General features: G+C 52.6%; 5 protein-coding genes across 5 annotated transcripts; 3 read left to right on the top strand and 2 right to left on the bottom strand.

Moving 5' to 3' along the window:
• Positions 1–100: 100 nt before the first annotated feature.
• Positions 101–643, top strand: PODANS_5_11810 (uncharacterized protein; the record flags this gene model as incomplete). Its single annotated transcript, XM_001904400.1, has 1 exon — positions 101–643. One exon carries the CDS (start codon positions 101–103, stop codon positions 641–643), a length of 543 nt encoding a protein of 180 aa, XP_001904435.1.
• Positions 644–1,789: 1,146 nt separating this feature from the next.
• PODANS_5_11800 (uncharacterized protein) lies at positions 1,790–3,022 on the bottom strand (the record flags this gene model as incomplete). Its single annotated transcript, XM_001904399.1, has 4 exons — positions 1,790–2,105; positions 2,163–2,379; positions 2,521–2,830; positions 2,885–3,022. The coding sequence occupies 4 exons, from the start codon at positions 3,020–3,022 to the stop codon at positions 1,790–1,792; spliced, it is 981 nt and encodes a 326-aa protein (XP_001904434.1).
• A 1,392-nt stretch (positions 3,023–4,414) lies between these two features.
• On the top strand, positions 4,415–5,993 carry PODANS_5_11790 (uncharacterized protein; the record flags this gene model as incomplete). The annotated part of the gene is made up of 3 exons (XM_001904398.1): positions 4,415–4,554; positions 4,611–5,184; positions 5,247–5,993. The coding sequence occupies 3 exons, from the start codon at positions 4,415–4,417 to the stop codon at positions 5,991–5,993; spliced, it is 1,461 nt and encodes a 486-aa protein (XP_001904433.1).
• A 670-nt stretch (positions 5,994–6,663) lies between these two features.
• PODANS_5_11780 (uncharacterized protein) lies at positions 6,664–7,458 on the top strand (the record flags this gene model as incomplete). Its single annotated transcript, XM_001904397.1, has 1 exon — positions 6,664–7,458. The coding sequence occupies one exon, from the start codon at positions 6,664–6,666 to the stop codon at positions 7,456–7,458; it is 795 nt and encodes a 264-aa protein (XP_001904432.1).
• A 1,612-nt stretch (positions 7,459–9,070) lies between these two features.
• On the bottom strand, positions 9,071–9,661 carry PODANS_5_11770 (uncharacterized protein; the record flags this gene model as incomplete). Its single annotated transcript, XM_001904396.1, has 1 exon — positions 9,071–9,661. One exon carries the CDS (start codon positions 9,659–9,661, stop codon positions 9,071–9,073), a length of 591 nt encoding a protein of 196 aa, XP_001904431.1.
• Between the last annotated feature and the right edge of the window lies 1 nt (position 9,662).

Genomic DNA, 9,662 nt, shown 5'->3' with positions numbered 1-9,662 from the left:
ACAGTGACGTGTGCCTCCAACCAAGTATTTAACACCACCATGCGACCTTTGCCTAGGCAGCTAACCTTCAACCTCACCGGCCCTCCCACCGCCACCCAAAATGAAGCTCCCAACCATCCTCCTCGGGGGCCTCCTCCCAACCACTCCCCCTTCCGAGATCAACGCTCCCTGCAACTACGACCTCGGCGACTGCGCTCCGCCCCTAACATGCATCCCCCTCTTCCCAACCTGCACCCGCTGGACAACCCTCAAAGACCCCTCCTGGCCCGGCTGCCCAGGCACCTGCCAACTAATCGACCTCTCCACGCAAAAAATCTACACCAAATGCGCCGGATGGGGCCTCTACGACAACTGCGACGAGAGAGTAGAATACTGCACTGACGATCCCCGCAATAGCGGCTGCGGTCCTTCCTGTGATGGCCCTGGGATTTGCCAACCTAATGACGATTGGTGCGGGGGGGAGGACAAACGGGAGTGTAGGGAGGGGTTAGCGTGTTTTATTCACCCGCCGGTGAGTGTGCAGGGAGAAAAAAATCCGTACGGGGTTTGCTTGCCGTTGCGGTTTGGGAGTGAGTACTATGAGAAGACGGGTTTGGAGGAGAGCTGGACGGAGGAGTGGGATGGGTGGCAGGGGGATCCTTAGGGGTTGGGGGGATGATAGGATAGGTTATGCTTGGTTACACAAGGAGAGTTACGCATATCTGCCGGCACGCAAAATATCCATAGTCCGCCGCTCGCTGGGTCTTGGACGATTCAGAACAGCTTATTGGCTCTATCCGGAGCCCGGGAAAAGTGAGATGTTACACAACCTTAACCGGAGGGGCATATCCTGGGTCTTTGTACTTGGGACTCTTCGTTCTATGGTGCGCTTTCTGGCAACACCTGATGCCAAGTCTGCAGTTGGTACAATTGTTTCTCTGTTGGCTGTGGTTGATATCATTGCGATAATGCGATGGCGTGGATGGAATTTGCCTCTTGAAGACCAATTGGGGCAGGATGGTAAGATTTCTCAAATCAGCATCTGCGAACTGGATGGTTTTGTCTTTAAACAAGTGCGCGTCGTTGGTGACTTTTCCAAGAGCTCCAAGGGGTGGGATAGAAGAAAGGAGGATGCTATCTCGCGCAACGATGTAAGGAACCAGCATCCTGACTTCGAGACCTGGAAAGAAAGAATAGTCCTTGCATTGCTTGGCCACGGCAAGTCGGCTGACACATTAATCTTTGGGTTTGGACGCACCGAAACTTTATCTGAACCACTAGCACGTTGCAAGACATACGAGAACTCTGTTTCACTTCGATGAGATTGGATCGACGAAGCTTATTCATTCCGCGCCAGGGTCATGAAGGTCCACCACCAGATTTTGTCACTTAAACCACGAGTGAAATGAAACGAAAACTGCACGCTTCTCCCATACGAATGCATCCCTCTTACAACATGAGCCAATCCACCACTCAGGGGACATAAATCTGTGGCTCCTGACCATCCTCATCAGCTTCATGTTTCCCCTCAGCCACTCTCTTATTATGCACCTTGTAAATCCCAACCTGCAGGATGGCAAAGACGATACCAACAGACACCATGATGATCTGAATGCGGAGACCGTTGGAGTAACTAAGGCACACAACGTTAGCATAGATCAAGGTGCAGCAGTGAGCAGCACAGCTTACAATGGTCTATCCTCGGCCTGATAATACTGTGTGCCAACCATCAGCCCGCTAATGGCAGACATGACCCACATCCTGCACCTGTCAGCAAAACCCCGCAAGTTCGTTTTCGGTCTAGAAGAACTCACGCAATACTTATACTCCGTTCACCTGGACTTCTGCAGTTGAGTTGGAGCCATGTGTTGTGGACAGGGTGATACCCCACGGCCAGCGCGTTGACAGCTGTCCACAAAGCCCATCGGGACCATTGGCCGACATGTGGATGGACTTCTCTTGCCACGATCAGCGTGATCAGAAAGCAGACCTGTGCAAGGATGACAGTGCCACCGCGGAGGTTGGTTTTGTCACTGATGTATGCAAAGATGAAGACAAAGACCAGCGAAAGGGAAGCACCAACGGCAGCCAAAGCATTCGCAGCAATAGTGTCCCAGCCCAGGGATCTGTTTGCAGTCAGATATTTAGCCAAGCTAAAAGACGGATATGCGGGGATAACTTACTTCAAGATGGAAGGTGTGTAGGTGGTCAACGAACTCCATGTTGAGAACAGGCAAAAGGTAGAAATGAAATGTGGCCACCGCCGATAATGGGTGACAGTCTTCCACACCAGCTGCAGGGGAATTTCCATTCCCTGCGCACCTCCCTTCTTTTCATTATCGCCCCTTTCGAGCCTCTTCTGGAGAATATCGCGGTCGTTCGAATCAAACCTGATCAGGCCTGGGCTGAGAAGCGGCCTTGGCATGTCAGGGGATCCGGGGAGGAAGAAGATGAGAATGAACGAGACCACAATGGTAAAGAGGCCCTCAACTAAGATCAGTCAGCATCGAATCGGAGGCAAGGTCGGGATGAAAAACATACGAAGAAAGAGCCATTGCCATCCATGCAAGCCCCCAGCACCGTCCAATTTCAGGATGCCGGTGGCCAACAATGGGCTAATTGCATTCGCGCCAAACATGCCAAAGAACAGAATAGCAACCCGCTTGGCCAATTCTCGCTTGGCATACCATGTTGAGAGGGTGTAGATGGCACCGGGGATGTAGCCAGATTCGCAGAAGCCGAGTATGAGCCGAGAGGCCAGGAACCCGGCCTTGTTATGGATGAAGATTTGCAGTGAGGCCACAGTACCAAACGCCAGGACTTGACCTGCGATCCATTTCCTTGGTCCGAGCTAGCAATACGGGGTCAGCAAATGCTTATCGTTGAGCGTCATCTTTGATCATACCTTTTGAAGGGCAAGGTTGGATGGAATTTCCAACAGCACAATACCAGCAAACATCATCTGGTTGCCAGCATTGACGGTATCCAACGAGACACCAATATCCTCTGCAAAGCCACCAGTCAAGGCGCTAGCAATGTTCATCCGGTCAAGCTGAAAGACTAGAAGCCCAAGGAACAACAATGGCAAAACGGAAAAGTCAACCCTACGCACGATGTCAGCGCCGCGCTTCGTAGTAGACGGAAGCTAAGACAAACGGACTTCCTCCGGGCCTTGGCCTCATCCCACTCTGTCCATCCTTCTTCAACAGAAGAGGATGTCCCAGAGTCCACATCGTTCCCGCTCTTCTTGGTGTCCTTTTCGACGGATGGTTGAGCCATGTTGTCCGAGGCTTGGCGGTGTGGTTGAAGAGCTAGATGACACCGAGGAATCGGTGACACAAACAGGGAGACGCGGCATTGCTTTTATCGGCAGCGACTGCCGATCAAAGATCAGCTCGGGGCGCGGGAGCCAACGGTCGGAACCCTTTGTTGCCAGCGTTGACGTGATCCAGGCCGTGGATGGCATCGAGATGCAGTTCCCACGTGCGGACCCGCTAGTTGGGTGGTATAGGCGGGCCACCCGCATTCTCGGGGACCAGTCGCTGCAAGGCGTCCCGGAGACCGGGCTCGGAGAGGGCTGATAAGTAGTGCTGGTGCCCAGTCGGCATTCATTGTGGGATGGGATGAGATGTGGTGTGGTGTAAGTGGATCATGTTGGGGCCTAATAGGAGGAGAGTTCTCAAGGAATGCCAGAGTTGCTGTTCATTTCCGGCCTTGTCGAGAAAGCATACTGCCTCTGTGGCATTGAACTCGTCCAAGTCAAGTTTGTGGTAGAATCGACTACTGCATCCAGGAACAGGTATCGAGTCCTGGCGATACCAAGAAACTGGATAGCTGCGTAATGTCAAAATTTGAAGCTTGTAACAATGACTGGTTCGCAATGTGCCATTAGTCTAACGAAAAAGAAACTGGTGTCGGGGAGATGGAAGGCAGTTGGGAAACGGGGGACGATTTGACAGGGCCCAGACCACGCCTGGGCGAATCGGGAAGGTCTTGGCAGGAACGCTGCAGCCTGGCTCACCGAACACCAAACGTCACCGGTAGTTGTTTGTTAGCACACCAACATTTTTGTTTTTTCTGTTTGCCAGCCACAGGCGCTACCAAATCACCACCACCGGTGCCGACTTCGTCTTTGGCGTTTTTCTTTCAAAATACTTCTGCCCTAGCCAAAAATTAGTTCGGATTTTTTTCCGGTCAGCTTCGTCCCCCGTCGCTGTGGAAAAGCGTCCTTCACCTCCCCATCGCAGCGATGGCGTGATATAACACAATACGCCAGGGTGGGTCGTTCCCGAACCACCCCCGGCTTGGCCCGGATCACACCCCGACCCACACGGCCGGACGGCTAGGTGGCAGACATACATAATGCCACGCGGCTCCAAAACATCACCACCGACACATTTTACGCGATATCTTCGCTTTTCCAGTCAAACCAACCATGTCCCGCCCACCAATCAAGCGCGTCGCCGTCATCGGTGCCGGCCCAGCCGGCGCCATCGCCATTGACGCTCTCGCCCAAGAAAAAACCTTTGATATCATCCGTGTTTTTGAAAGGCGCGAAGAGGCCGGAGGATGCTGGTAATTTCTTTGCACCCCTCACCATCTCTGACCCTCAGCTCCTGACGAATCCCCAGGATCGGCGACAAAGCCCGCCCCCCCACCCTCACCAACTTCCCCTCCCTCGCCAACCGCACCGCAGACACCCCCCTCCCCATCCCACCCAAACTCCCAGCCCAAACACCCAAATCTGACCGCCCTCGCTTCACCGAGTCCTCCGTCTACCCCTACCTCGAAACCAACGTCGACCACCTCCCCATGTCCTTCAGCCAGGAGCCAATCCCAGCCGACAAGACCGACAAGTCCATCATTCTCCACGGGCCAGAAACCCCTTTTCGACACTGGACCGTCATGCAGCGTTACATCAAGTCCCTGATCGAGCGCAACAACTACGACGATTTGGTGTCCTACAACACCACCGTCGAGCTGGCCGAAAAGGTAGGCACAGAGTGGAAGCTCGTGCTGCGAAAGGAGGGCAAGGAGAAAGATTACTGGTGGACAGAGTACTTTGACGCGGTGGTGGTGGCGAGCGGGCATTACTGGGTGCCGTACATACCCGCGATCGACGGGCTGGACGAGTTTGAAAAGGGGCGGCCGGGGAGTGTGATTCACAGTAAGCACTTTCGGGGGAGGGGATATTTCAAAAACAAGGTTTGTTTGCCCCTTTTGCTTCGGATTTCCGGCGGCGGGAACCTGTTCTAACTTGAATATAGCGCGTGGTTGTAGTAGGCGCCTCCGTGTCGGCAGCTGACATCGCCTACGACCTCGCGCACTCCAAAACGGCCGATTTGCCAGTCCATACCATCACCATCGGCCATGCGGCAAATGGCTACTTTGGCGGTGGTGCGTTTGAGCACCCGAGGATTCAGCAACACCCTTCGATCAAGTCTGTGTGCCCCAAGACGAGGACGGTGCATTTGGCTGATGGGAAGAGCATTCCGAATGTGGACTCGATCATCTTTGGGACGGGATACACGTGGACGATGCCGTTTCTGCCAAACGTGGAGATTAGGAACAACCGCGTGCCGGAGCTGTATCAGCACGTGGTGTACCAGAGAGACCCAACGTTGCTTTTTGTCGGTGCTGTCGGTGCGGGGCTGACGTTTAAGATTTTTGAGTGGCAGGCTGTTTTGGCTGCGAGGGTGTTGGCGGGGAGGGCGAATCTGCCGAATGTGGAGGTGATGAAGGAGTGGGAGGAGAAGAGGATCAAGGCTAGGGGGGATGGGGTCAAGTTTACGTTGGTGTTTCCGGATTTTGAGGAGTATTTTGAGGATGTGAGGAGACTGGCGGGGGAGCCGGAGAATGGTGTGGGGAGGAGGTTGCCAAAGTTTCAGAGGGAGTGGTTTAGGGCGTTTATGGATGGGCATGAGCTGCGGAAGGATATGTGGCGGAGGTTGAACAAGGAGGCTAGAGAAGAGGAGGAGCAGAGGGAAAAGGGTGCTGTCAAGGCCAAGCTTTAGATGGTGAGTATTTTGAGGCGTCTATACCCAGTAATGACAGCGATGAATTGCAGCGCTTGCACATTTTGACACACTTCGAGCCGCAAGTTTGCCATGTCACGCCAGGCGCTTCTTTTTCCGTTGAACGACGTGGCCCGAGTTGATCCAATTGTTGAGGAGATATCGGATGAAATTCGAAGCACCGGCCTTCGGCCTTATTTATATACATACCTGTCCACAACTACCAAGATTTCCCGCAACTGACAACTATACCATATCGCAACGCCAAAGTGGAACCGAGATATTCACCATGGCCGCTGACCACGGAGATAGTGAAGACCACGAGGCGCAACGCGGCTTCCATGCTTCTATTTCCGTCTCACGCCTTCCTTCATTCACTGCCTCTCGGAGCAATTGAACTTTACCTTACATACCTGTCCACAGTTGCTCCTCTCTCTCCTCGCTGAGATACCGCTATATTCACCGGGTTTTGTCGCATCTTTAAGAATTTTTGGGGCATATTCTTTTGGCGAGAAAGCAACAAGGAAAACTGGCAAGGCATCGTCAGTAAAGACCAACACCCTCAAAAGACACGAGCGCGCCCATCGACCGGCGTCCAAACCCCCTCCATCACCACTTTGACACCCTTCGACGACGCCACCAAACCCTCTAACCGATCGCACGATTCCCCATGACTCCCCACGAGAACCCCCCACCCAACGGCCGCAAGCCCCCCGCCTCAACCTATTACAACGCCTTCACCCTCTCCTACTACGACATCCACGTCTTGGGCCACAACATGACGCAAATATGGCGCTGCCCTACAAAGTCTGTCCAACTCCCACTATTCCAGAAATACTTCTCGCCGCCAGAACACACAGAAGCCAGATGCTGGGAGCATCTCGACGTTGGTGCTGGGACGGGGTTTTTTGTTGCGGAGGCGCTGAAATCCTGTCTGGGGAATAGGCAGTCGATGAGGATCACGTTGATGGATAATAATCTTTCTACGCTGAAGAAGGCAAGGAGGAGGATTGAGGTTGTGGTTGGCCGGTTGGGGGAGCTGGCTACGGTCGAGACGGTACTTCATGATGTGCTGGATGGGGATATACCCAAGAGTTTGGGGGAGGGGAGGTATGATGTTGTGACGATGTTTAACCTTTTTCACTGTCTGCGGACCACGGCACCGGAGGGTAAAAATGGGGTTTTTGGGATGGCGGCGAGGTTGTTGAGGGGGGATGGGGTGCTGGTTGGGTGTACTATTTTGCCCGGGAGGGAGTATCAAGCCCGGGGACTGGCGGGGGTGAGGGTGAGGTATACGTTGTGGTTGTATAATCGGGTTTATAAGGTTTTTGGGAATGAGGGTGATACGAGGGCACAGTTGGAGGAGGGGCTTAAGGCGGCTTTTGAGGAGGTGGAGGTGGAGGTGGTGGGGAGTATGATGATTTTTGTTGCGAGGGGGCCGAAGAGGTTGGGGGTGGAGGGTTAGTTGAGCGGTTGGGTTTACTGTGAGTTGGCAATATATGGCTGTTGTGAAGAGGTGGAGGAAGCTGCATAACGTGCATAGTAACAAAGAACAGCGGTCTCGCTCCTCCTCATGAGGTTGAAGGGACTCGTCCGCTGAACGCTGAGGTGTGTGACTTCCCTGGGCGAGTCCGCGGAGGTTTATTGTGCCGAGGGGTTCTTTCCTAGATGCCGTCTCCATGATCTTCCACGGTCGTCATTTTGGATCGTACCCTCCATCATTTCGATCCACGGTTTGCACAGCTGTGCTAACCCCTGTGCTTTCCCATGGAACTGTGTGGCAAGACGCCGCCTGCTCGGACCCGGACACAGCACCTCAGCAGCTTATCTCCCACTCCCATCTGTCAACTCTTCCTCTTCCCTTTCTTCCTCAACTCCAACACCATCTTCACAGTTCCACCACAGACTTAGCCACCCAGTTTTAATTTCAACTACAGACTTTGTTGCAACAGCTACCAAGAAACAGTACGGTAATGGATCAGCAAACGATTCGTAATGAAGCCTCGACCAAGGAGGAGGTTGACCTCCAAGACAAGAAAGACGCCTCCGACAACTCGACACCAGTGAAAGGTTTGCTTACATCTCCAACAGCGCCCTTCGCATGGTTCGAACGGCTAAGCAATGTTTAACCAGATGTCAGGGGAAAAGGCATAGCAAAAGAAGCCGGCCCAGACGACAAGAAAGTCGACAACGACGAGCCATATGACCTTTCGCGCGATCCCTTCATCCTCAAATACATGGAGCGGCACCTCAAACGTAAGGCGCTCAAGACATGCAACTTCACCCTTGAACACCTGAAGTCGACGAAAGCCGAAACGGATGCGCTAAAGGCTTGGAACGATCGTACGGACAATATTTTGGTAGAAACTGTCGCCTTTATGGACAGGGAAAGAGCGCGGTGTGACGTTGAGATTGCCAAACTTGAATCTCGCAAGGTACGGCTGGAGCAGGAGCTGGCAGTGGTTCAGAACGATTTTGAAAAGCTTTCGATGTTGAGGCGCAAGAGCCATTAGTCCAAGCTTGGTTGATTAATCAGTGGGAGATGCGACTTGCGGGTGAGAGCGCGTATAGCGATATAAGCGGGTGTTTTTAGGTCCTGAAAGAAAAATAATAAGCTTTTAAGTTTTCTTTAAACGCCTTTACGTTATTCTTTAAGGCCTTCAAACTGACTTTTAAGCCCCTTTACCTATCTTTAAAGGCCTGTTCATTATTTTTTTAACGGCTCTTCACTATCTTCTAACCCTTTTACTACCTTTTACCGCCTTTTAACTATCTTTAAATGCCTCTTAACTATCTTTTAAAGCCTATTGAATATCTTTCAACCCTTAGTAATCATCCTTCGCAATATAATTAGATTCTATATCCAAGGGGGGAGGGGGGTGTTGGTAAGATAAATAAAGGGCTCCGTATAGGTTCTCTCCTTTTTTTCCTGGCTTTGGACAATATAGGAACATTATCACCATGTGCATTAGCATCTTCTTGAAAATCAGGCCAAAACTTTTGCAAGCTTCTCCACAGCCACAGCTTCTTTGCCATGGTATTCGATGCAACAACTTGATCAAGTCTCACCACTACCTTCAATATTTCGGCTTGAAAGGCAAACCCTCCAAAACGCCCTTCTTGAACTCGTCCACTCCCGCCTTCAACCCCCACAGCCCATGAATCCACTCGAGAATAACACCAAAGCTCTCGGGCTCCCCCATGTGCTTCCTCCCCTCGACAACCTTGAACTCGGTGTTCTTTCTCACATTCCCGTTCTTGTCCTTGACGGCAAGATACAAATCCTCCACCGGGAAGATCTCGTCCAAGTCACCATTGACCACCAACGTCTTGCAACTTTCCTGGTCCAGGATCCCGCTGTCGAGGAGACTGAATTTGCTCTTGCCTTCTTTGATGAATTGGTCTAGATTGTCTCCGTAACCGAACTTGTGGGCGAGGGTATGGGCTAGGTCGAAGGGGTATTCTAAATGGTTGACGTTGCGGAGCCAGGTCTCGTCAAACATGTGGTGGCAGCCGCCGCCGAGGGAGACGGAGCCGAGGAGGTGGGACGGATGGGTGTGGGCTGCGCGGAGGGAGTAGTACCCTCCTGTGGAGAAGCCCCAGATGATGACATTGGAAGAGTTGACGGTGGGAAGGGCGGTGGAGATGTAGGAAAAGAGGGAGGACATG

Source organism: Podospora anserina, chromosome 5 (genome assembly GCF_000226545.1).
Source record: "Podospora anserina S mat+ genomic DNA chromosome 5, supercontig 7".
NCBI lineage: Eukaryota > Fungi > Ascomycota > Sordariomycetes > Sordariales > Podosporaceae > Podospora > Podospora anserina.
Note: the sequence above shows the minus strand (reverse complement) of the source record. Positions and strands in the feature narration are given on the sequence as shown.